This window comes from Oncorhynchus clarkii, chromosome 5 (assembly GCF_045791955.1).
Source record: "Oncorhynchus clarkii lewisi isolate Uvic-CL-2024 chromosome 5, UVic_Ocla_1.0, whole genome shotgun sequence".
NCBI classification, from domain to species: domain Eukaryota; kingdom Metazoa; phylum Chordata; class Actinopteri; order Salmoniformes; family Salmonidae; genus Oncorhynchus; species Oncorhynchus clarkii.
Window position 1 is genome coordinate 32,569,980 of NC_092151.1, and position 27,598 is coordinate 32,597,577.

The following is a 27,598-nucleotide window of genomic DNA, read 5'->3' on the forward strand; positions in this document are numbered from 1 at the left end:
TATGATGGTACTTATAGTTTTAGTCAGTTGTAGTCAATATGACGTATGAAACACATGAATACTAACATATCTTCTGAAAAGGCCACTCCATGTACAAAACATAGTTGATTTTTTGTTATCAGAATACAAAATACAGAATGAATATAAAGCACAAACAAATTATACTTAAATGTTGTGAGAGTGATGTTGAACATTAATTATAGCCTACAATGCATACTTGTACATAAACAAACCTGTTTGTTAAAGTATACATAAAAAAAAGGATATATTAAATGTGTTGACAGCCGGGGAGAACTCACTTGTTATATCTCAGTGTAAAGATGATCAACACTTTATACAACATTATATCTTCTTCATGATACAGTTATCTACGCACTCTTGGGTCCAGGATTGTACCACCAGCACCCTTACAAAGAGTTTGCCATCTTTCCTCCAAACAAAGTGAAAGCAGGTGTCAATGGAAGTCCCTTATGATGATTAGCTGGCAGTGTCACTGCTTCCTTTCTTCTTCCTGCGGCAGGCTTGGAGGGAAACATACATCAGGGCGGTGGCGGGGAGAAGGACTAAGAGGAAGAGCAGGGCAGCCCAGGCTCCAGGTTTCAGGGCCTTCCTCAGGCCCACACTCTCCCCCGGCAGCAGACTGCTCAGACTGAGCATGTAGCCCAGGGCCCAGCCCACAGAGGCATCCCCTGCCTGATGACACCACAAACACACATCTCAGTCAGCTTGGGTACACTCAGAGCATTCTGATACGCACCTGGTGCACTAGTTAAGGACATTCAGAGGTTAAAGCTTCAATGGAGAGGCTGCAGCCTCAAAAACGATGCAACATTGTGAGATTTCTGGGAACTCTTGCGAAACAGACCAGGTGGACCCGGTCGAGGGTCTGGTGTTTGAGAAGTCAATGAGAGAAGAAAATGTCTTGACATTTTCGCACTACCTAGATTCAAGCCAATGTCTTTTTTTATTTTACCTTTTTTTTAACTAGGCAAATCAGTTAATAACAAATTCTTATTTACAATGACAGCCTAGGAACAGTCGGTTAACTGCCTTGTTCCGGGGTAGAACGACAGATATTTACCTTGTCAGCTCAGGGATTCGATCTAGCAACCTTTCGGTTACTGTCCCAAAGCTCTAACAACAAGGCTACCTGCTGTCCCTAAGTGGCTACCTGCCGCCCCGTCTTAAGTGGTTTAACATTTTATTACTCCAACCTTGTGAAAGTGACAAACTGACACATTTTAATTTTAGTCAAAAACAACTTTATATTGACGCAGTGCCTTTGATTTGACGGCCTGCACATGCGCAGTTTGGTGGGAGACAACCGTTAGACCTGTTCCTATGCATGAGCTTAGCTAGCCAACATCGCCTACAAGTGTGATCGGGCATTTCTATTGGAGAAGCAGTTTCTGCCTATCTTCATACGGAAATGTCTTTACTGATATGACTTTGTGTAATGTAAAGGATTATGCTGATATCTGGAGTAAAAGAAGGAGATAGAGAAGAAAAAAACATTCCCAACAAGCAAGCTCACCTTTTTCTGGAAGGAAATGTGGGGAAATGAGATCTCATCAAAGCCATAGCCTCTCGTGAAGAGCACCTTGGTGAACACAGAGGCAGCACAGAAGTCCTGCAGACGAGGCTCCTGATCTGGGGCCAGCACCAACATCTGAAACAGGATATAAAAATGGGGATGACATAGCCATGAAATACATGACACGCATACAAAACCATCATCCATTGAGACACATGCAAACAGAGACACTCACATGCATGGATGCTCACAGACAGACAGACAGACAGACAGACAGACAGACAGAAGGCTGCTAACCTCATTGATGCTCATGTTACAGATAGAATGGGCTGCCTCTTCCAGTTGGGCAGGGGTGGTGACAGGGATTCCTGTAGTAGTCTGTAGGAACTGGTGAATGTAGAAGAAGGCAGAGAACGCCTGATGGACAAATGGACAGAGAGAGATTGAAAAAAGGATGAGTTATGATTAGGGTCGGAGCTGGAGTTAGGGTTATGGCTGGAGCTAGGGTTGAGGTTAAGGTTGGAGCTGGAGCTAGGGTTGGGGTTAAAGTTGGTGCTGGAGATAGGGTTGGGGTTAATATTGGAGCTGGAGCTAGGGTTAAAGTTGGTGCTGGAGCTAGGGTTGGGGTTAAGGTCGGAGCTGGAGCTAGGGTTAGGGTTAAAGTTGGTGCTGGAGCTAGGGTTGGGGTTAAGGTTGGAGCTGGAGCTAGGGTTGGGGTTAAGGTTGGAGCTGGAGCTAGGGTTGGGGTTAAAGTTGGTGTTGGTGATAGGGTTGGGGTTAAGGTTGGAGCTGGAGCTAGGGTTAGGGTTAAAGTTGGTGCTGGAGCTAGGGTTGGGGTTAAGGTTGGAGCTGGAGCTAGGGTTGGGGTTAAGGTTGGAGCTGGAGATAGGGTTGGGGTTAAGGTTGGAGCTGGAGCTAGGGTTAGGGTTAAAGTTGGTGCTGGAGCTAGGGTTGGGGTTAAGGTTGGAGATGGAGCTAGGGTTAGGGTTAAAGTTGGTGCTGGAGCTAGGGTTGGGGTTAAGGTTGGAGCTGGAGCTAGGGTTAGGGTTAAAACTAGCGTTGGAGTTAAGGTTGGAGCTGGAGCTAGGGTTGGGGTTAAGGTTGGAGCTGGAGATAGGGTTGGGGTTAAGGTTGGTGCTGGAGCTAGGTTTGGGGTTAAGGTTGGAGCTGGAGATAGGGTTGGGGTTAAGGTTGAAGCTGGAGATAGGGTTGGGGTTAAGGTTGGTGCTGGAGCTAGCTTTGGGGATAAAGTTGGAGCTGGAGATAGGGTTGGGGTTAAGGTTGGAGCTGAAGATAGGGTGGGGTTAAGGTTGGAGCTGGAGCTAGGGTTGGGGTTAAGGTTGGAGCTGGAGATAGGGTTGGGGTTAAGGTTGGTGCTGGAGCTAGGTTTGGGGTTAAGGTTGGAGCTGGAGATAGGGTTGGGGTTAAGGTTGAAGCTGGAGATAGGGTTGGGGTTAAGGTTGGTGCTGGAGCTAGCTTTGGGGATAAAGTTGGAGCTGGAGATAGGGTTGGGGTTAAGGTTGATGCTGGAGCTAGGTTTGGGGTTAAGGTTGGAGCTGGAGCTAGGGTTAAGGTTGGAGCTGGAGCTAGGGTTGGGGTTAAGGTTGGAGCTGGAGCTAGGGTTGGGGTTAAGGTTGGAGCTGGAGATAGGGTTGGGGTTAAGTTTGGAGCTGGAGATAGGGTTGGGGTTAAGGTTGGAGCTGGAGATAGGGTTGGGGTTAAGGTTGGAGCTGGAGCTAGGGTTGGGGTCAAGGTTGGAGCTGGAGATAGGGTTGGGTTAAGGTTGGAGCTGGAGCTAGGGTTGGGGCCGGAGCTAATATTAGAGCTAGGGTTAGGTTTGTGGTTGAGGCTAGGATTAGGGTTAAACCGGGATGTGGGCATGAAGCTATGGTTGGGGTAAAGGTTAGGTTTGTGGTTGAAGGTAGGATTAAGGTTGAACCCAGATGTGGACATGAAGCTAGGGTTAGGGTTGATTTAACCACTGTAAACTGTCTCTCACCATGAAGCTGCCACTGACATTGGGCTGGAACACCTTATCAAAGGAGCACTGGGAGAAGGGGCAGCTGTGGAAGGAAAATATCTCAGTAATGTTGCCCAGGCAGTAATCATAATCGCCAGTGCCCTTCACAGACAGGGCTGCCTGGGGATTGTAACTGTAGCTGGGTGTCTGGGCCACCGTGCAGGGAGAGTCAAACAATGTCCCCAGCTTCATGGTGACGATGTAGCCTGCAGGGAAGCACGGATGGGCCACTGTCCCTGTGTGACCCTGAGTCTGAGAGAGAGAGGGATTGAGTGAGTGTGAGAAATTGTTACAGTAACTTGACACATCAAGTAGAGAGCAAGCTACAGGCATGGAGTACTATGGTACTGAGTGCCAACATCTATTGTTGCAATTGTGCTGGGATGACTTTCAAATACACACAGTGAATTAAATATGTGGTAGAAAACAATTCTATAAAACTAGTCATGGTTGGGTGGGTTTCCAATGATTAATAACAAAGTTTCTTTATTTCAATGGTCCTGGTTTACACTATGATAGTATCTTGTAACATGAACCAAGAGCTTTTCCTGAAAATGTGACATGACTGGGAAAGACTCTGGGCCCTTGCTGTACTGTATACGGTTGTTGTTATGTTGTTTTGGCCAAACAGAATGTTTCCTACCGTCACCAGGTGAGCCAGTAGGCGTTTGAGGACCTGGTCTCGTCCGTAGCACAGGAAGCTGTGTGTGTACAGGGAGTAGTCATGTCCATACAGACGTAGCTTCACCCTGTCACTCTCATCTTCCACCTCATCCTTGGTCACAAAGGTGATCTGGGTCGACGCCCCACCAAAGTCCAGCGCCCCCACCGTCTGTCTGCCCGGGCTCAGCCAACGGCCCACAAAGCCATACTACAGTGGGCACACAGGGACAGGCACACAGGGACAGGAGAGGTGTGTGGGTGTGTGGGTAGTTTGTCTACACAGCAGATGCAGTCATCTATGTACAGTGCCTTCGGAAAGTATTCAGATACCTTCACTTTTTCCACATTTTGTTAGATTACAGCCTTATTATAAAATGTATTAAATTGTTTTCCCCCCTCACCAATACATCTTATCTTTATCTTAAACCAAATATATTAACATTTCTTTAACACTTTTTTGGTTTACTACCTGATTTCATATATGCTATTTGATAGTTTTGATATATTCACTATTATTATACAATGTACAAAAGAAACTAAAAAAAACAACCTTGAATGTGTAGGTGTGTCCAATCTTTTGACTGGTACTGTACATTTTCAAAGAATGCCTACAAAAGCTTGGAATTAAACTAACACAGGATACTTACGTTTTTAAGTGCTTATGGTTGCGTGCAAAGAAATGAATAAGACAGAGATCGATTACAACCACCATAGATAGCAATGCTAATGCAGAATCTTTATATTCAAACAACCGTATACACTAGGGGGTTCCTAAACTGTTTTGGCCTGCAACCTCATTTTAAACAAAAAAAAGTTTGACCCCTCCAGGAAAGAAAATAGTGATGTAATCAACGGCCAATGTTTACTTTTTTAAATTGGGGCTATGACAATCTATTACAAATCAGTCTGACAGTACCTCAATACAAAGGAATTACCGTTAGAAGTGACTGAAATGCATCAGAAATGTATTTGGAATTTCAGAAGATCATTAGTCAATAATTTTATCTTCTGTGTAGAAAAGAACATAGTCACTAATCAGGTTTCCATCCAACCTTTCTAAGCCAGTAAAGAACATGTTGGATAAAAAATGTAATGACAGGCTTGATGGAGAAAAAACTATTTGTTGGTAAACTTTCTATATGTGGACAAAACAAAATACGCTAGACAAGGTGGGATCTTTTTGTGTCGGTAAAATTAATTGTGCAAGAAATGTCGGTGGAAACTCTTTTATGTGCAAATATTGATGTAACAACCATCATATCGAAGTAAATTTGGAGTCAGGCGCTGACATGTTGCGTGGTCCTCTGACGACAACTCGTCAGGAAAGCATGCAGTTTACTAGCCTACAGTTTAAATAAATTACGAACTTTACAGGGTGGTGAAAGTGCAAGGTGATGAGCTTGATGCTCCTTTCCAAAAGATATTGAGGGTCTTATTCTGTTGACATGCTCATTAATGCTAGGCTGCCGTTATCACTACGTCATCACCCACAACCTTTTATAACCAACAAGTCAATTAGATGGAAAAACATCTCTGGTGGGAAAATGCACATATTGTTTTCATGCAGATTTTTGAATATTCACATGAAAATCTGTCACCAATTGGATGGAAACCTAGCTAATGATTGTTATTTTCCCCCCAGTCTATTTTAGTGCCTGGTCTTGTCCACTCAGTTCTAATGAGTCCTGTGTTGCTTGTGGGTATTCCTGGGATTTATCTTTCAGTGAAGGGGTGCAATTTATCTTGTTGCTTAAACCATTCAAAAGATACACATTTGTAGGAAGAAAACAGAAACCGCTCAGTTTATTACAACCGCATCTAGCGGCTACCAGAGGTTACTGATGTAACCCCGGTTATATGAACCGAGAGCAATGTTTATTTTTTTATTTGAGTGTTTCTCGTGACCCCATTTTCTAATCAGGTGAAAGGTGAAACGGCCATGGTACCTTGATGAAGTTCTCCAAGAGATAGTTGACAGTGACCCAGCCGTATGCTCCCTCCTCCTGGCCACTTAAGATGGCTGCCCCCTGGTAGTTAAATGGATAGGACTGGATTTTATAACCCACTTCCTGTAAAACCTGGGCTGACTGGACAGGGCTGGAGATACTGTTGACAAAGTGAAATGTACTACTTCAGATATTGTAGATTCAGGATCAACATGGGGAATGGAATGAAAAACATTACTCAGCATGACAACAATACTCTCTCTACCAGACAAATGCTAAATTTCTCAAGCTTGTTGTGGACTTATTTCCTATTAGATATCTCAGAACCACAACGACTCACATTTTACCCTGATAAAACAAAGATGCAGAAATGTCCATATTTGCATGGGTTAGAAACTCTTAGTGCCATTTGTGTGTATGTGTTTCTTTGACCTAAATTCTGTTAACATTGCATGTGTCTGAAACAGGTGTGAACAAGAGCATGAAACATGTCTATGTGTACGTCTGCATGGGTATGGGGGTCTTAGTATAACTTAGTGTGAACATGTGTCTTTAAAACAGACTGTAGGAATAAGACTGTGTGTCTGAAACAGGTATGATTGTGTTTCTAGGAGCTTGGCAGCTTAAAGGTGGGGGCCTGTTTTTGCCAGTCTGCCCTGGAGCAGGAAATCCTTACCAGTGGTGGAAAAAGTACCCAATTGTGATACACAAGTACAAGTATAGATACCTTAATAGAAAGTTATTCAAGTAAAAGTTAGTAACCCAGTAAAATACTACTTGAATAAAAGTATTTGGTTCTAAACATACTTAAGTATCAAAAGTAAATGTAATTTCTAAAATATACATTAGTATCAAAGTATAAATAATTTCAAGTTCCTTATATTAAGCAAAGCAGAAGGTATAAGGGCACAAGGCGAGACCCAAATGCAGACACAGGAGGCAGATGGTTGAGCTCCGATATTTATTATGACAAAAGGGGTAGGCAAAAAGCAGGTCAGGTACAGGCGAGAGTTCATAAACCAGGTCAGAGTCCAAATGGTACAAGACGATAGGCAGGCTCGAGGTCAGACAGGCAGGCTCTGAGTCAGGACAGGCAAGGGTCAAAACCGGGAGGGCGAGAAAATACTGGGAAAGCAGGAGCTGAGAAACAAAAATGCTGGTTGCCTTGACAAACAAGATGAACTGGCACAGAGAGACAGGAAACACAGGGATAAATACACCGGTGAAAATAAGCGACACCTGGAGGGGGGGGAGACAAGCGAAACAGATCAGGTGGTGACAGTACCCCCACCCTCTAGGGGCGCCGCCTGGCGTCCTACCTGAGCGCATACCTGGTTGACCTAGTCCCCCCCCCCCCCTCCTGTGGTCGAACACCCAGGAGGTGTTTTAGCATGTATGCCGGATGGCCATCGATGACACGGGGAGGAGGGGTGGGCCTGGAGACAGAAAACAAAGGGCTGTGACACACAGGCTTAATCCTAGACACATGGAAAGTAGGGTGAATACGGAGAGAACGGGGTAACAAGAGACGGACAGTAGTGGAACTAAGGACTCTAGAGATGGGAAAAGGACCAATGAAATGGGGGGACAGTTTGCGGGACTCCACCTGAAGGGGCAGGTCCCGTGTGGAAAGCCATAACCTCTGCCCAATGCGGCAGCGGGAAGCTGGAGTCCGGCGATCCGCTTCTTGACGATACCTGGAGTTGGTCTTGAGAAGTGTTACCCGAGCTCTTCTCCGGGTACGTCGACAGCGGCGTACGAACATCTGGGTTGAGAGTACGCGGACCTCCTGCTCAGGGAAGAGTAGAGGCTGATTCCCCTTTTGAGTGCTCCATGGGGTGAGTCCAGTGCCTGAACAGGGAACGGTGTTCCGAGCATACTCTACCCAGACCAGTTACCGGCTCCAGGTAGTGAGGTTGGTTGAGACCAGGAATCATAGGGTGGTTTCCAGGTCCTGGTTAGCTCACTCCGACTGGCCGTTGGATTGGGGATGGAATCCGGAGGATAGGCTGGCCGACGACCCAATAAGAGTGCAGAACGCCTTCCAGAACTGAGACGAGAACCCCGGTCAGAGACGATGTCCACCAGGAGTCCATGGATCCGGAAGACGTAGCTCACCATGAACTGGGCCGTCTCCTTGGCAGAGGGTAGTTTGGGGAGAGGGATGAAATGGGTGGCCTTGGAGAACCGATCCACTACCGTCAGAATGACGGTGTTGCCATCAGACGGATGGAGCCCAGTGACAAAGTCCAGAGATATGAGACCAGTGATGATGAGGAACCGGTAGTGGCTGTAGGAGGCCAGAAGGAGCTTGCCATGGGGTCTTGTTCTGAGTGGTGACGAAGGCAGAAACGTCGGGAACCATTGTGGGCCACCAGAAACATAGTCAGAGGAAGGCTAGGGTTCGACGGGAACCTGGATGACAGGTCAGCCTGGAGGAATGAGCCCATTCCAGGATCCGACTTTGGGGATCAGAGTTTGGGACAAACAACCGGTCAGCAAGGTCAGGTTCAGGCTGGGAACGTTGTGACTTGCGAACCAGGGTTTCAATACCCCAACCCACTGAAGCCGCAAGGCATGGTTTTGGAGACCGAGGGTCTGGCAGGGGAACTGTATAGGCGGGAGAGGATTCAGGATTCACATTTTTTTGGACCCTGCGGTGGTAGGAAATGGTCTAGTTGAATCTTGTAAATAACAAAGCCCACCACCTGCCTGGAGTTAAGGTGCTTGGCTGTATGGAGATATTCCACATTTTTATGGTCGGTCAAAACCAAAAATGGCTGTTCTGCCTCTTCCAGCCTGTGCCTCCACTCTTCCAGCGCCATCTTGACTGCCAGAAGTTCTCGGTTGCCTACGTCGTAGTTCCTTTCTGCCAGATTGAGACGATTGGACAGGAAGGCACAGGGATGGAGGTTTTGGTCCTGGGCAGATCGCTGGGACAGGATGGCCCCCACTCCAACATCAGAAGCATCAACCTACCACAAATTGACGAGACGGGTCTGGATGGATGAGGATGGGTGCTGTGGTGAACTGATGCTTCAGGTCCACAATGGATCTGTCAACAGCTGGAGACCATGTGAACGGTACTTTGGGAGAGGTGAGTGCAGAGAGGGAGGCCGTCAGGGTGCTGTAGCCCCGAATGAAATGGCGGTAGAAGTTAGCGAACCCTAGGAAACGTTGTAACTGCACCCTGGACGTAAGTTGAGGCCAATCTACCACTGCTTTCACCTTTTCAGGATCCATTTGGACATTTCCATCAGCGATGACATATCCTAGAAAGGAGATTGTAGAGCGGTGGAACTCACACTTCTTGCCTTTCACAAACAACTGGTTCTCCAGGAGGCTCTGAAGGACTTGTCTGAAATGGAGAACGTGTTCTTGGGCAGACCGGGGAAAAAAACAAAAACAGGATGTCGTCAAGGTAGACGAACACAAAACAATTTAGCATGTCCCGGAGCACATTGTTTACCAGGGCTTGAAAGACAGCTGGGGGCGTTGGTGAGTCCAGACGGCATGACCTGGTACTCATAATGTCCGCTGGCTGTGTTAAATGCTGTCTTCCACTCATCTCCTTTGCGTATCCGAACCAGGTGGTTGGCATTCCGAAGGTCCAGCTTGGGAAAAAAATTGTGGCCCCCTGGAGAGGTTCGAAAGCTGAGGAGAGATAGGGGGCAACGAATCTTGATCGTTATATCATTAAGACTCCGGTAGTCAATGCACGGACACGGGGTATTGTCCTTCTCCATGAAGAAAAACCGTGCGCCGGCAGGAGATGCAGACGGACAGATGCCTCCAGTAGCCAGAGATTCCTCAATGTACTCTTCCATGGCCTTGGTCTCTGGGCCGGATAGAGAATATAGCCAACCATGAGGTGGTGTGGTGCCGGGGAGAAGATCAATGGCACAATCATAAGGACGGTGCGGGGGAAGAGAAGTAGGCCGTGCCTTACTGAATACATCCAGGAGGTCATGGTACTTATTGGAAATGGCAGAGACATCTGAGGCTTTGCTTACGCCCCGAGGATGACGCATCAGGGGAAGGCTGTGCCACTTTAAAGCAGTGGGAATGACAAAACGGGCTCCAACACAGGATGGAGCTCGTGGTCCAGTCAATAACAGGGTTGTGTTTTTGGAGCCATGAAAATCCCAGATCAGGAACATGGGGTGAATCGATGAGGTGGAACTGTATGGTCTCACTGTGGTTTCCTGAAACCCGTATCTGAACAGGCACTGTGCTATGTGTGACTCTTCCGATTCAGTGGCCGTCCAGTGCCCTTGCATCCATGGGGACAGAGCGGTTGAGTGGGAATACCTAATTCAGAAACCATGGTAGCATCCATAACTTTCATCAGCCCCAGAGTCAATGAGCACCTGGAGAGACTTAGACTGGTCTCCCCACAGCAGAATCACAAAAAAGGTGTACAGGTGATGTGAATTAGGGAACTCCCAGCCTGGTGAGCTAGAGTACTTGTACCCACTAAAGAAAATGGTTTCTTGACAGGGCAGGTGGCTATATAATGTCCCACACCTCCACAGTACAGACAGTTTGAACTCAACCTACGTGAGCATTCCCCAACCGATAATCTAGCTCTTCCCAGTTGCATGGGCTCTGGAATATCCAACTCACCCATCGCCGATGATTCTTGTTGGGTGTTTTCGGCTCTCCTCGGAAATACACACGTCTAGGATTTTCAGATTCCTTAGGGCATGCACCAACATCAACAAATGAACGAGTGTTCCCGAGGCCCGACCTCATCTCACACCGCCGTTCTCGTAGGCGCCCTCAATCCTAATCGAAAGGGGCAATGAGAGAATCGAGATCCAGTGGTATTTCCCGAGCTCGTCCTTTATCCCCTCCGAAGGTGCCGAACAGAACCTCCGGATTCCAGGAACTCTCGGCGGCCAATGTTTGAAAATCTACTGCGAAGTCTGCCACACTACCGGAGTTATGATGTACTTGCAGTAGTTTGAGCCGCCTCCATCCAAGGCATTCCGCCAGAGAACGAAGCCCTTCCAAAAGGTCCCGAAGTAGTGCCTCATGCCTCCCAATGATGGCTCCCTGCAGGGAGACAACGTGACGGAGCTGGTCCAAGTCTGCTGGGTCTGTCATGGTCAGTTCGCACTATAAGGGCACAAGGCGAGACCCAAATGCAGACACAGGAGGCAGATGGTTGAGCTATGATATTTATTATGACAAAAGGGGTAGGCAAAAGGCAGGTCGGGTACAGGTGAGAGTTCATAAACCAGGTCAGAGTCCAAACAGTACCAGGCAATAGGCAGGCTTGAGGTCAGGACAGGCAGGGGTTCAGTAACCAGGTCAGAGTCCAAACGGTACAAGATGATAGGCAGGCTCGAGGTCAGGGGCAGGCAGAGTGGTCAGGCAGGCGGGCTCAGAGTCAGGACAGGCATGGGTCAAAACCAGGAGGGCGAGAACAGAGAGACTGGGAACGCAGGCGCTGAGAAACAAAAATGCTGGTTGACTTGACAAACAAGACAAACTAGCACAGAACTAGCACAGGGAAAATAAGCGACACTTGGAGGGGGTAGAGACAAGCAGGTGAAACAGATCAGAGCGTGACAGACAGCACCATTTTCTTGTTTACATTTGTTACAGATATCCAGGGGCACACTCCAACACTCAGACATCATTTACAAATGATGCATTTGTGTTTAGTGAGTTTGCCAAATCAGAGGCACTAGGGATGACCATGCATTCTCTTGATAAGTGCGTGAATTAGACCATTTTCTTGTCCTGTCAGGGAAAATGTATGGAGTAAAAAGTACATTATTTTCTTTGGGAACGTAGTGAAGTAAAAGTAAAAGTTGTCAAAAAAATGAATAGTAAAGTAAAGTATAGACACCTGCAAAAAACACTTAAGTAGTACTTTTAAGTATTTTTATTTAAGTACTTTACACCACTGATCCTTACCCACTGATTATTTGCATACAAAGATACTCATACGCACACACACCCACACACAGCCTGTCACACCCTGATCTGTTTCACCTGTTCCTGCTATTGTCTCCACCCCCTCCAGGTGTCGCTTATTTTCCCCAGTGTATTTATCCCTGTGTTTCCTGTCTTTCTGTGCCAGTTCGTCTTGTATATTTCCAAGTCAACCAGCGGTTTTCCCATTCTCCTGCTTTTTGCATGCTCCTTTTTCTAGTCCTCCTGGTTTTGACCCTTGCCTGTTTCTGGACTTTGTACCCGCCTGCCTGACCATTCTGTCTGCCTGGACCATGAGCCTGTCTGCCACTTTGTACCTCCTGGACTCTGATCTTGTTTTGACCTTTTTACCTGTCCATGACCATTCTCTTGCCTACCCCTTTGGATTAATAAACATTTTAAGACTCCAACCATCTGCCTCCTGTGTCTGCATTTGGGTCTCGCCTTATGCCTTGATACAGCCACATGCTTGTGCACTCACACTCATTAACACACTATCACTTACTTGAGGAGCCTCATGCCAGCGGTGGCTCCGAGGTAGACAGGTGTGAGGTGGTGCCTGGCTCTGGGGATATCCTGCATGGCTTGGTCCAGGCAAACTTGGAGGCTTCTCCCTGCTGCTCCCTGCTGTCCCACATAGCTAGAGATTCCTCCACCTGCATGGCGGGAACATGATACATTACTGTATGTAATATAGTCCGACCACACATTATCACAATTTTACTAATTCCATCCACTTATTTGGTGGTCTAGTCATCTGAGTTTATGGAAATAACTCCTCTCCCTAGACAGAGTTGTAGAAGTATATTTTTTAACTATATTCCATCTAACATTGATCAAATCGACTAGTAATAGAAAACAATGGTGGGGAGACATGCATGCACACATGCAGTAGCTACTGTACATAAAAAGAGAGCACTTGGAGATTGAGTCTTACTACCTGGAAAGTGTTGTTTACATGAACTTCAGGAAAGCTGGTGTATTTGCAAATACTTCACATTAATGAAAGCAGCCAACAACTGTGATCTATATGAACACGCAAGTCATGTATGCAGGACAGGACTTGAAAAGCACACAGCACACTGAGTCACTGCACAACTACTGACAAATCCACCGTTGCTAGGCATCCATGTTTTTCTGCTTCTTTATGTCTAGCCTTGTGTAACGAGTTACCCGAAAGGCTCGCACACAGCACACAAAGGGAACTGTTCTTTGCCAACTGGAGTGCCAAAAAACTTCCACACCATTTAACTAAAACAGTGTTTCTTTCCTACACAGAGTACCCAACAAAGTAGAATTGAGATTTTAGGGTGTAAGGCTTTGGGTAACACACTATTTTACTATAATTTTGTATCTGCCTGCAATTTACATTTGAATTTTTTTTTAAATCTGTACTTTCTGGTGATTACTTCAAATAATTGGTTACTAACAAATGGTAATATTGCTTGTTTTAATAAGTTTAAAGTAATTGATATGTAAACACTAGGTAAATAGCAGACAAACACCTGGAACAATCCTTCTTTAGGGACACTCTTACCCTTTGGATGGCATTCACTGTGCTGAGTGACCACACCTGTGCCGTTCTGCTTGTCTGCTGGCCACTTGTAGATGTACATAGCTGTGTGGGAGGAACCTGCGTCCAAGACTATCCCATACTGGGGAGAGGGTTGGAGAGAACAGAGGAGAGGGAGGTTAAAGACAGAGGTAAAAATATTGACAAAAATGGCTGATTCAGAATAATGTCAAAGGAAAGACAACCTAATTGGGTCTACTCTACTCCAAACAATAAAAGGCTACAAATGATCAGGTGTTTGAAATCAATCTACGCAAAGACATTTAATAGGGATAGAGGCATCTGGAAGACATTTAACTTGATTGACTATAAACCTCTTGTTTCAAATGGTGGCCTCTGTCTTTTATGACGTGTGTATATATTTTGGCAGCAAGAATGTTGGTCGCATGTTTACTTCAAGATAAGATAGATGGAAAGTTGTGGAGCAAGTGAGAGAGGATGAGAACAATCCATGTTTGCAGATCATGAACGCTTTGTAGTGTGTAATCTCCAATCCTATTGTGCTATGAATCATCAACTCTAAACATCCACTTTTGGACATAATTCAATATGAATAGCTCTCTTTTTCTGACAAGGCTGTTGAAATTTGTTTAATTCACTGACTGTGTTTGGCAAATTATTGTTTCCTTTCTCATTTGAACATTTACACACAATTCACCATGTTTAGAATTTACGATTCATAGCACAATCAGGATTGGAGCTTAGACACTCCAAACAGCTCCTTCATGATCTGCAAACATGGGTTGTTCTCAGACCAGACAAACATGGGTTGTTCTCAGACCAGACAGACATGGGTTGCTTTCAGACCAGAAGCCTCCTGTTTTTGTGACAGCGTGCACACACACACACACACACACACACACACACACACACACACACACACACACACACACACACACACACACACACACACACACACACACACACACACACACACACACACACACACACACACACACACTACCCATATGACTAAATCTACATTCTTTCCACTTCAATCAACCTTTCCCGTCTCTGTATGTTTTTCCTCATGCTAAATGTGTGTTTACATGGTAATATACAGTCATTACCATAATTATTGATAAAGCCGAATAAAAAAGACTGTATAAAATAAAAAATACAAATACTGAGCTACAGTGAGGTCCAAAAGTAGTGACAGATGTTGTTTTTGTTTTGGCTCTGTACTCCGGCACTTTAATGTGAGGGTATTTTCATCCATATCGGGTGAACGGTTTAGAAATCACAGCACTTGTTGTACATAGTCCCCCCATTTTAGGGAACCAAAAGTATTTGAACATATTCACTTATATGTGTATTAAAGTAGTCAAAACTTTAGTATTTGGTCCCATATTCCTAGCACCCAATGATTACATCAAGCTTGTGACTCCACAAACTTCTTGAATGATTTTGCAGTTTATTTTTGGTTGTGTTTCAGATTATTTTGCACCAAATAGAAATGAATGACAAATAATGTAGTGCGTCATTTTAGAGTCACTTTTATTGTAAATAAGAATATAATATTTCTAAACACTATTTTTACAACATCCATCAAATGTAAATGCCTGGAGTTTGCTAAACGTCATTGACACTTGGATTGGAACTGTTGCTATGGTCAGATTACATGAAAATAGAGCTCTTTGGCCACACACACCAGTCGTAGGTTTTGCATCAAAAGAAAGATGCATATGCAGAAAAGAACCCCATACCTACTTTAAAATATGGTGGTGGATCTTCGATGTTGTAGATAGGTTAGCTGACAACGTGTTGTTGCGATTGTGGATGGCCAGATAGCTAGCAACAATGACAAGAAGATGTCGTGGGGAATCGTAGGTGGCTCGTTTCAGCATATTTTATCTTGTTCTTGATACCATGTTTTGTTTTGAGGTGTTTTAACTGATGCCATGTCTATGCTAATATGGATCAAATTCCCTACCTAGCTAACCAACAACTGTAACAATGTATTTGAGAGACAATGAGTGCTCATTGTGCAAATGTATTTATGTTTTCAATAAACATTGGAGACTAAATATAGTTTACATGTTGTCAACAATCTAAGCCAACCTGGTCTGTTATACTCCATAGTTGCGCACGTGTCGGTTTTGTTGCTATGTGGCTATTTGGTTCTGTTAAGTATCAGGAACTTTACCCAGTACCAGGACATTTTAGTCAAAAACCTGGTTGCTTCTGCCATGCGGCTGAAACTTGGCTGCAAATGGATCCCCAAGACAATAACCTCAAGCAGACATCAGCATCCCCAAAGAAATGGTTAATTGACCACAAAAATCAACATCAATGTGATTTTCTGGATTTTTTTCCTCGTTTTGTCTGTCATAGTTGAAGTGTACCTATGATGAAAATTACAGGCCTCTCTCATCTTTTAAGTCGGAGAACTTGCACAATTGGTGGCTGACTAAATACTTTTTTGCCCCACTGTATATTTTTAAAGGCTCAGTGCCTTTGGTGAGGTATTGAAAGGTAGTGAAAACAGGGGTACCAATCATTTTAAACCCTATCTTTTTGAGAAAAAAGTATTACTTGTTCCTCTAAATCTCTTTCTCTGAGAAATTCTATTAGTATAAAATAATATAATTTCCTCCTTGTTTTGATCATACAATATAGCTCAGTATTTTTATTATTTATTTTATAGTCTTTTTTTGCACATTTTTATCAAGGGTGCAAATCATTTTGGACCTAACTGTATATGTCTCTGCAAACAGGAAATAGGATAATGCTACAGAAATGAGTAACATACGGTGTACAGTAAGTATCCTGGCACGAGCCTTGTGGAAGCTGGAACAGCTCATAGGAGCAGTATCTCCTGTTTCTGTAGATTGAGGCAGCTTGATGTTAGCTTACAAGTACACCCCTGGACAGGAGACTAGTCTATCGCATGGCCTTTAACCCGTATCTATCTCCTTAAAGGTCCAATGCAGTAATTATTTATCTTAATATCAAATCATTTCTAGGCAACAATTAAGTACCTTACTGTGATTGTTATCAGTGCAGTGAAACACATGCTTTTCCTATGTTTTATATATATGTACACAGTATGAGATTGGAATAATATTATGAAATTGTGAAAATCCCCTTTTATTGTAAAAGCTGTTTGTGGGATGGAGTTTTGGCCTTCCATGATGACACCATGCTCTAAATTAGTTATTAGACCAAGAAGCTTTTTTAAATTAATTTTTTGGACCATTTTAATTGAAAACAATCATAGTAAGGTATTTAACTATAATCAAGAAATTATTTGATATCGAGTTAAAAACGACTGCATTGGACCTTTAAAATGGTAATAAAATAAAATAAAATAAAAGAGCAATTTCTCAAGCAAGAATTTAGCTAGGGCTGTCTTGGAGTGGTATGAGTGGGAGGGGGAAAATAGAACATTTGCTATTTTGTCAGAGAAGTTTGGAACTCTTTTTTTATTGGTCTATTAACTAATTTACAGAAGTCACCATGGAATGGCCAAAACTCCCTCCCACCAAAACAGGCTGAAATTTCAAGCGGTGTTGTCACGTTCTGACCTCTATTTCCGTTGTTTAGTATTTATTTAGTATGGTCAGGGCGTGAGTTGGGTGGGCAGTCTGTTTGTTTTTCTATGTTTGGGGCATTTCTATGTTTTCGGCCTAGTATGGTTCTCAATCAGAGGCAGGTGTCATTAGTTGTCTCTGATTGAGAATCATACTTAGGTAGCCTGGGTTTCACTGTGTGTTTGTGGGTGATTGTTCCTGTCACTGTGTTTGGTGTCACAGGATAGGACTGTTTTGCGTTTTCACATTTCTTGTTTTTGTTAGTTTGTTCATGTGTAGCGATTTATTAAAACATGAATAACCACCACGCTGCGCTTTGGTCCGCTTCTCTTCCTCCTACAGACGAACGCCCTTACAGAATCACCCACCACAACAGGACCAAGCAGCGTGTCAACAGGCAGGAGCAGCAGGAGAAGCAACAGCGGCTGCAGGAGATACGTAGTAAGGAATTCTGGACATGGGAGGAAATCCTCGACGGGAAAGGACCCTGGGCTAAGCCAGGAGAATATTGCCGCCCCAAGGCCGAGCTGGAGGCAGCAAAAGCAGAGAGGCGGCATTCTGAGAAGCAAGCACGGCGGCGCGGACGGAAGCCCGAGAGTCACCCCCAAAAATTTCTTGGGGGGGGGCACAGGGGGAGTGTGGCAGAGTCAGGAGTCAGACCTGAGCCAACTCTCCCCGTTTATCGTGAGGAGCCAAGGAGGAGCTCAGAACCAGAGCTGGTGTTGGAGGTGAGCGAAGCAGAGACTGTGAAGGAGTTAATGGGGAAATTGGAGGAGAGTGATATGAGGGACTTGCTGGTTTGGTGCATGAGGCACGACATTCGCCCGACGGAGCGTGTCAGGGATTTAATGGCACCGGGGACAGCTCTCCATACTCATCCTGAGGTGCGTGCGAGGGGTCTGGTGAAGACTGTGCCAGCCTCACGCACCAGGCCTCCTGTGCATCTCCCTAGCCTTGCACGTCCTGTGCCATCTCAGCACTACAGTGCTCCTAGCAGTGCTAACTGTGGTGCTGGTCAGGCACCGTGTTATGCAGTTGTGCGCACGGTGTCCCCAGTACGCGTGCTTAGCCCGGTGCGCTACATCCCAGCTCCCCACATCTGCCGGGCTAGGGTGAGGATCCAGCCAGGGCGGTTAGTGCCAGCCCTGCTCTCAAGATCTCCAGTACGCCTTCACGGCCCGGTCTATCCGTCACCACCTCCACACCCCAGCCCTCCGGTAGCAGCTCCCCGCACAAGGCTTCCTGTGCGTGTCCTCGGCCCAGTACCACCAGTGCCAGCACCACGCATCAGGCCTACAGTGCGCCTCGCCTGTCCAGCACTGCCGGAGCCTCCCGCCTGTCCGGCGCCATCGGAGCTTCCCGTCTGCCCAGCGCCATCGGAGCTTCCCGTCTGCCCAGCGCCATCTGAGCTTCCCGTCTGCCCAGCGCCATCTGAGCTTCCCGTCTGCCCAGCGCCGCCAGCGCCGCCAGTCAGCCAGGGGCCGCCAGTGTCGCCAGTCAGCCAGGGGCCGCCAGTGTCGCCAGTCAGCCAGGGGCCGCCAGTAAGCCAGGGGCCGCCAGTGCCGTCAGTCAGCCAGGGGCCGCCCGAGCAGCTGCCCCTCTGTCCAGAGCAGCTGTCGCCCCTCTGTCCCGAGCAGCTGTCCCTCTGTCCCGAGCAGCTGCCCCTCTGTCCCGAGCAGCTGCCCCTCTGTCCCGAGCAGCTGCCCCTCTGTCCCGAGCAGCTGCCGCCCCTCTGTCCCGAGCAGCTGCCGCCCCTCTGTCCCGAGCTGCTATCGCCCCTCTGTCCCGAGCTGCTATCGCCCCTCTGTCCCGAGCTGCTATCGCCCCTCTGTCCCGAGCAGTTGTCCCTCTGTCCCGAGCAGTTGTCCCTCTGTCCCGAGCAGCTGCTTCACCTCTGTCCCGAGCTGCCCCTCTGTCCCGAGCAGCCCCTCTGTCCAGTGGGGTCATTGAGAGGGGTGGTCATGGTGAGTAAGCCAGGGAGGCGGACAATAAGGCGGACTAAGACAATGGTGAAGTGGGGTCCGCGTCCCGCGCCAGAGCCGCCACCGCGGACAGACGCCCACCCAGACCCTCCCCTATAGGTCAAGGTTTTGCGGCCGGAGTCCGCACCTTTGGGGGGGGGTACTGTCACGTTCTGACCTCTATTTCCGTTGTTTAGTATTTATTTAGTATGGTCAGGGCGTGAGTTGGGTGGGCAGTCTGTTTGTTTTTCTATGTTTGGGGCATTTCTATGTTTTCGGCCTAGTATGGTTCTCAATCAGAGGCAGGTGTCATTAGTTGTCTCTGATTGAGAATCATACTTAGGTAGCCTGGGTTTCACTGTGTGTTTGTGGGTGATTGTTCCTGTCACTGTGTTTGGTGTCACAGGATAGGACTGTTTTGCGTTTTCACATTTCTTGTTTTTGTTAGTTTGTTCATGTGTAGCGATTTATTAAAACATGAATAACCACCACGCTGCGCTTTGGTCCGCTTCTCTTCCTCCTACAGACGAACGCCCTTACAGGTGTTTTCAAACCGCTCTTACACTAAAAGTGCATTATCATAATATTCACAATTTCACAATATTATTCCAACCTCATAGTGTCGAAATATATAGAAAACACAGAAAATCCCAGTTTTGACTGCACTGGGCCTTTTGCTGTGTTCAAAACAACTGGGAACTCTGAAAAAGTATGACAAAGTGATCTTCAGGTCAGAGCTCTAGAAAGAGGCCAGTTTTTTTTCTGAGTTCCCAGTTGTTTCGAAAGCACAGGAGTCTGAGATTTCCGAGCTCCCAGATGTTTTGAACGCTGAATTTAATACAGAATTCCAAGCATACCCGATCATCGGGTACGACTCTGCTGGGGATTGAATTCCCAACTTCCCAATATCAGGGTGGACACTCTAACCACAAGGCCACCGAGTTTGTCTACACAGCTGACATTAATAACTCAAGTGCGTGACAATCTATCTGGCATTAAGTATAACTATCTGTATCTACTAAATGGCGAACCAGCTGATTGGCATGGCCTGTATGTTTTCCCGAGGAATACATCTTCCTGTTTTGACCTCCCAATAACCCCCGCAAAAACTCTTCTGCTGAAAACGAGCTCATCCACTGACATGATTGATGGGGCAGTGGGATGGAAACAGGATAAGACCTTCAAACTTTTTCTAAACAGACTGACGGTTAACAATTTCACCAGCTAATAGGGAGGTGTGGTTGACGGCTTTGGTATGGGAAAATAATAAGAGATAGGCGATAAGGGCTACACAAAGACGACCTGTTGTAATCTCCAGCTGTGATGATATAGGGGACTTCAGATTTGTTTATTCGGTACAAGAAAACTTGAGTGAAAAAGTACATTTTGTGTGCACTATGACATCACGCACTGATTTTTATCTGCAACAAGTCAGTATGTTGGAAACACACCACTGGTGGGAAATGTGCACATTTTCTTTCTGCAGATTTGAGAATATTTGCATGAAAATCTTTCACCAATTTAATGGAAACCTAGCTAATGGGAGGTTAGAGGGAGAGTCTTCCAAAAACAGAACAACATGGAAATGCACCAAAAAGAAACATAATGGATATACACCACTGACAAAATATGCACTAGAAGTCATTCCCAAGGTTCTAGGTTGTTAATGGACAGAACATCTGCAGGCCAGTCCTCCACAAAGAGCTGCTTTCCGTCCCCCCCCCCCCCCTTTTTTTTTTGTTGAAACACAATGTATGGTATTCATACAACTTGAAGGGTATTAATAAGATTTATATGAGAATCAGTAGAGATTTGATTCATATGCTTTACCTAAACAGACTGTCAGTAACACATGTAAGAAGTACTAGTTATCATCTTTTATGGTTCAAGCTGCATTAAACTACTCTTCTCTTTGAGATTTTTTGAATTCACCCAAACATACAGGGGGTTGAGCCATTGGCAATGTCTATTCAAGCGAGTGGAGGCTTCTTTCTACTTTCTGCACAAAGACCCAGGCATGCATGAGGGTATGTGACATCACGCCAGACTACACCACAACCAACACACATACACATCAAGTTGCTCATAATTGTGTTGTTAGTTTACATGCCATCCATGTAAAAAGCATTCTGAAGAAGTCCAGGGGGCTGCTCCATGAGCAGTGAAGAGAGTGCACACGCACACACACACACACACACACACACACACACACACACACACACACACACACACACACACACACACACACACACACACACACACACACACACACACACACAGAGAAAGAGGTGTGGGGGAGGGGGGAGTTCCAAGGACCCTGTCTGCAATGTAATGCAGATGTCAGGAGAAGCCCCTCGCCAACAACGTCTCATGGACTTGATGCTCTCGAACACAGTCATTGTCGGCAGGTTGCTTTGGACACCACAATGTAGTGTCACAGATAGAACAATGAGCCAGACCTTTTACAGGATGTACAAATGTAAAGTCTTCAGTTGGCATTTCCACTCACTACCAAATATGGTGATGAGAGGATGCCCAGTGGCCCGCAGTGAGAGAAGATGGATTTTGGCCGAAATCCTGCTAATTTTCATACAGTTTTCTGTTTTCAAAACTAGACTTCAGCCGTTGCCAAAGTTTCCCAAAAATTGCGTTGTTTAGAAAGAGTGCAAGGGAAAAGTGAGTTATAGCACAAGCGCACTTCACAGAGTAGGCATTCCCTAACGTAAATCTGCAAATAAATGCTAGAACGCGCCAATAGGATCTCATTAGCTAGTGCTTGGTTCTTCCCAAATCCTTGCTTGTTCTGCCCACTATGATTAATTTGCTCCCATCCTTGCATTAGTTAGACACTAAGTTGTCAGCAACTCACACCCATGGTGGAACAGTTCTCCGGGTGAATGGTGCTTTCAAGACAGCTGGGAACTAAAAGAAAACGTTGTCAAATCACGGCGTCAGTGGTCTTCAAGTCGGAAAGTTGGAGCTCTAGAAAGATACCGGAGTTTCCAATTTGGAATTCCGAATTGGATGACCTTTCAAATGTATTTTTCCCAGTCGGAGCTCGTTTTTGTGGTTCCGAGATCCCAGTTGTCCTGAATGCACTGAAAACAAAAGTCGGAGATTTCCGAGTTCCCAGTTATGAATGCGGCAGGAAATAAGGCTATTTTGACAATGGGACACATTAATGGCCAAATAGGTTTTATTATTTTTCAGTGACTGTCCTCTCATAACTGGTGTATTATTTGTTAGGAGCTAAGAAAGGCTGGCCATCAACCTTATTCAAGTGTATGGAAAGAGCATTTTAAGCCTATAAACCTAAGATGGTACTGTAGGCTAACTGAATTGCTACACGTTTCTTGTATTATTTTACGAATCAGGTGTAGACTTACTCAAATGTTGACTGCTTGTCAACATAATTTTCTTATCAACAGTGTTATAGTAGACGTATAAATGACCATGTCCCATAGACTACGCTATTTATATTATGAATGCGTAGCAGTGGCGCGCGAGGACCGGACACCGCACTGCACTCTCCATTGCACCGTTGGAAATGTGTTCAGCTTACATTTCACGACACCGCATAAAAGCTGTGAACACAGAATAACCAAACGAATCTTACCATACATTCCGGAGGTTCGGCCAAGTCCTCGGTGGGAATAGTTAGAAGCAAAATGGCTACTATTCCAAACAGTACAAGCGCAACAGGGGCGAAAATATAACGGCGTTGCTTGGCCATGTGTTGAAACTGTAGTTCTTCTTCTTGCAGATGGAATCTCCAGTGCGATGCCTGGCTTGGCAGTGAAGGCAAAGGAGAAGAGAAGAGAACAGCTTGAGTGAGGTAACTTCACAATGGGTTTGGCTTCATACAACTCACATCATTGCTACATCAATACATTAATTATATGTAGCCATATCATTTATAAATGCCTCATGAGCTTAGTTCTGACGTACCCAATCAGAACCCAAAATATAATCGTTTTACTCCAATGTTTGTTAACAAAGTAAATTACTGAACAACATTTTTAAGCCCACATTTTGTCATAATTATTAAAAAAAAGATATGTCAGAAGTATTTTGCTGATGGCGCACACTACTGGACCAGGTAAAGCGTAGCCTATCAACTGAATGGCTGACTGGATCAGGTAAACGTTCTTTCCAAGGTGCATGGAGCAAAGAGATGCCAAGTCAGAATGTACTTATTTTATTTAACTAGGCCAGTTAGTTAAGAACAAATTCTTATTTAGAATGATGGCCTACGCCGGGCCAAACCCTAAACCGGACAATGCTGGGCGAATTGTGCGCTGCCCAATGGGACTCCCAATCACCGCCAGTTGTATACAGCCTGGAACCGAACTGACATGCAGTGCCTTAGACGGCTGTGCCACTCGGGAGCCCAAGGCTAGATACTCTAGTGTGTGCATTATCGTCAGTGGAGGAGGAGAGCGAGTGTAGAGTGAGAAACACAGCGTTTGATTGGATTTTAGCTGCCGGTGATGGGCAGTAGGAATGTTTATAAATTAATTTGATCAATCTATGTGATGAATAAATAAAACAAACATGTTTTGTTGTTTTTCTGTAATACTAGCCTGTTCTTGCCATATTATGGACTTGGTCTTTTACCAAGTAGGGCTATCTTCTTTATACCACCCCTACCTTGTCACAACACAACTGATTGGCTCAAAAGCATTAAGGAAAGAAATTCCACAAATTAATTTTTAACAAGGCACACTTGTTAATTGGAATGCATTCCAAGTGACTACCTCATGAAGCTGGTTGAGAGAATGCCAAGAGTGTGCAACTCAGTCATCAAGTCAAAGGGTGGCTACACTGAAGAATCTCAAATATAAAATATATTTTGATTTGTTTAACACTTTTTTTGGTTACTACATGATTGCATATGTGTTATTTCTTAGTTTGATGTCTTTACTATTATTCTACAATGTAGATAATAGTAAAAATTAATAAAAACCCTGGAATGAGTAGGTGTGTCCAAACTTTTGACTGGTACGGTATACTGTATCTTTTTTGGTGTACAGTTTTTGGCGCTGTTGTTCTGAACCCACTGCCCGCAAGTCATTGTGACGTCTTTAAGTAACTATCAGATTTACATCAATCATGAACATCAATGATCAGCTGATATCCCACCCTCTTTTACCGATGTCAATCATGTCTTTAGGAAGCATTGTAGCTAGCTTGCTTACATTATGTTGAGTGTGTAGTTGCAGAAATGAATAGGCCTATGCTCAAGAATGTATTTTTTTCCCCGCTACTTACAGAGTATCTTAGACTTTTGAGATATGAATTTTTAAAGTTGTTTCACCCTTTTTTCATTTCACCTGCCCCCTGAAAGGTGCGTGAACAGCCCTACTAACCAGTCTAAATGGTGACATCTGTTATTGTCAGCTGCCTGTGAGCAAGGTTTCCATCTTATATTTGCATTTCAATGCTGTAAAAACATGACTTGCAGATTGTGCCCTTATTTGACTATACTAGCCTGTACAGAGCAACAACGCGAACATGAAACTGTACCATATATTTGGGTAAGGTCCCCATGGCGGATTGAGTTATTGTATATTATGGTTGGCATTATAAACTAAGCCTACATGGCAACTTTATTCCACAACAAGTGCAATAATGACAATGTTTTCTTACTACACCGGCTCCAAAGCTCATCAGATGTGTCAGGGCTTGCAAACTATTACGGACTACAAAGGGAAGCCCAGCCGCGGGCTTCCCAGTGACACAAGCCCACCAGACGAGCTAAATTACTTCTGTGCGCGCTTAGAGGCAAGCAACATTGAAACATGCATGAGAGCACCAGCTGTTCCAGAAGACTGTGTGATCACACTCGCCATAGCCGATGAGAGTAAGACCTTTAAACAGGTCAACATTCACAAGGCCGCAGGGCCAGACAGATTACCAGGACGTGTACTCCGAGCAAGCGCTGACCAACTGGCAATCGTCTTCACTGACATTTTCGACCTCTCCCTGGCCGTGTCTGTAATACCTACATGTTTCAAGCAGATCTCCCTGTGCCCATGAACACCAAAGTAACCTGCCTAAATGACTACTGACCCGTAGCACTCACGTTCTGTAGCCACGAAGTGCTATGAAAGGCTGGTCATGGCTCACATCAACACCTTGATCCCACAAACCCTAGACCCACTCCAATTTGCATACCGCCCCAAAAGATCCACAGATGAAGCAATCTCTATTGCACTCAACTCTGCCCTTTCCCACCTGGACAAAAGGAACTGTTGTTCATTGACTACAGCTCAGTGTTCAACACCATAGTGCCCTCAAAGCTCATCACTAAGCTAAGGACCCTGGGACTAAACACCTCCCTCTGCAACTGGATTCTGGACTTCCTGACGGGCCATCCCCCAGGTGGCAAGGGTAAGCAACAACACATCTGCCACACTGATCCTCAACATGGGGGAATGGCGATGATATGAAGGTACACGGCTAGCACGGAAGCCCGAGAGGCAGCCCCAATAAATGTTTTGGGGAGGGCACACGAGGAGATTGCATGAGTCAGGTAGGAGAGCCAACTCCTCATTACCGTGGGGAGCGTGTTACTGGTCAGGCACCGTGTTATGCGATGGAGCGCAAGGTGTCTCCAGTGCGCTATTCCAGCCCGGTGCGCTCTATTCCAGCTCCTCGCATTGGCCGGGCTAGAATGGGCATCCAGCCAGGAAGGAGGGTGTCGGCTCAGCGTTCCTGGTCTCCAGTGTACCTCCTTTGATCAGGATATCCTGCGCCGGCTTTGCGTACTGTGTCTCTGGTGAGTCTACCGTCTGATGTGTTTACATCCCCTCCATCCCTTGGGCTCATGCCTCCATGGTAACATCAGTGATTAATCCCCTGAAGAATGGCACAAGTACCGGTACTTAACAAGTACTTTCTGCATCTACTCCATATCGCTGTCTACCTTTAATATAAGAAGTAGGCTAGTCTGTACAGGAATGGTACACAAGCCAGCGGGTGAATATCTTCAACATACAGTATTTTCTTTCAAGTGCGACTTCCCCTAAAAAGCAACATCTCATTTTGTAAATGGCCTATGTGGCATCAATATTAGTCAGAAAAATGTATTCTAGTGTCAAAATTGACTACAAAGTGTAAATATGATAATTTTGGTCATAAAGTCAGTCTCATAAAAAATTGAGTTTTATGAGATAATAGGAAAAATTGTATGTCACGCAATGTAGGGTACCATAACAGTTTTATGTGGGTTGGGTTTATTTTAATCCTGCCCACATGCACACAGCTGGCAGCACCCAAGTAATCATCAATTCAGAGTGCAGCTGCATGGACATGTCATGCCAAATTATGTCCCCCAGCCAAATGACCTGATCATAATGCCCAGGGTCAATTTGTCTAACTCTTCCCACCTGAGAACACAGACGCGCACAGACTCGCACATCAAACCTCACCCCAAAACCAAATCATGTTTGAATTCAGTCATGCTTTTCGTAGGCCGTCATTGTAAATACGATTTTTTTCTTAACTGACTTGCCTTGTTAAATTAAGGTTAAATAAAAAAATTCTTAACAGATTATTTAATGTCATGCTAAACACAACGGGCTGATCACGGAAGGGCAGTGTTGACCGTGACGGAGAAAGTTGAGTCCTTGGGGGCTTCGAATATGGAGGATGAGGACGGGAGGTTGATAGGTGTCAAGAACAAAAATGGAAAACTGTAGTTCAGTAGCTCAGAAAACTTGAGGAAGAAAGTGGAAAAGTTGAAGAAACAAAGGAAAACAATCCTGGGACAAGAGAGGAGAGAGAGGTACAAAAATGGGAAATCATGCTACTGTAGTTCGGAAGGTGAAACTGACAAGAGGAAGATGGCGGCAGGGTCGAGGGAACCAGGAAAAACCCTGGGGAAAGAGAAGATGTTGGGTGTCAAGTGGAAAATGGAAAACCATACTTTCTTAGCTCAGAATGTGAAACTGATGAGAGTGACATGGAGTTTGAAGGAGTTGAAGAGATAGAGGATGACGTTTTTTTAAATTGAGGAGCAGATTCGGGAGCTGCAAAGTTGACATGTCTGAAGAGTGGTAAGATAGGAAAATATGACAAAAATGGGAGAAAATGTATCTTTGCCTTTTGGCTGATCCATATGTGGTGTCAGGTTGGGTGGAGAAGAATTTGGGTCTGTTGAGTCGGTGTGTCACGTCTACTCCCTCTCCGGCGCTCGACGTCGTTGGTCTACTAACCACAGGTCCTTGCAATCCATCACTATGCACACCCTGCATCTACGTTACAAAATAGCGCCTCAATATTACAGAAGCAGCATTGATCAAGGCTTCTCCCAGATGGTCAGCGAACAGGGAAACCTACTTCGCCAACATCACAACCAGCTGGCTCAACTTGAAGAGGTCCTCAGCGTTCTGCAGCTTCTCAACGTTACACAAGGGGC

The 27,598-nt window shown here is 45.4% G+C and overlaps 1 protein-coding gene across 2 annotated transcripts; it reads right to left on the minus strand.

The window, feature by feature from the left end:
* Positions 1 to 27,598, minus strand: LOC139408656 (ectonucleoside triphosphate diphosphohydrolase 2-like). Of its 2 annotated transcripts, none has more exons than XM_071152825.1 (9): positions 22,793 to 22,973; positions 13,647 to 13,764; positions 12,615 to 12,765; positions 6,164 to 6,323; positions 4,198 to 4,425; positions 3,534 to 3,806; positions 1,832 to 1,951; positions 1,535 to 1,669; positions 1 to 693 (listed from the first exon to the last, which is right to left on the minus strand). In XM_071152825.1, the coding sequence occupies exons 1-9, from the start codon at positions 22,907 to 22,909 to the stop codon at positions 478 to 480; spliced, it is 1,518 nt and encodes a 505-aa protein (XP_071008926.1). In that variant the 5' UTR covers positions 22,910 to 22,973; the 3' UTR covers positions 1 to 477. The 2 variants fall into 2 exon arrangements, with proteins under 2 accessions (XP_071008926.1, XP_071008927.1); XM_071152826.1 differs by lacking the exon at positions 22,793 to 22,973 and adding an exon at positions 27,520 to 27,598 and having other exon boundaries at positions 4 to 693.

Coding starts and splice junctions, on each gene's coding strand:
- LOC139408656 (XM_071152825.1), bottom strand. CDS start 22,909: ATGGCCAAGCAACGCCGTTATATTTTCGCCCCTGTTGCGCTTGTACTG. Junction 13,765..22,792: donor CCGAACCTCCGGAATGTATG/GTAAGATTCGTT, acceptor CCCTCTCCCCAG/TATGGGATAGTCTTGGACGC. Junction 12,766..13,646: donor CAGTGAATGCCATCCAAAGG/GTAAGAGTGTCC, acceptor CCCGCCATGCAG/GTGGAGGAATCTCTAGCTAT.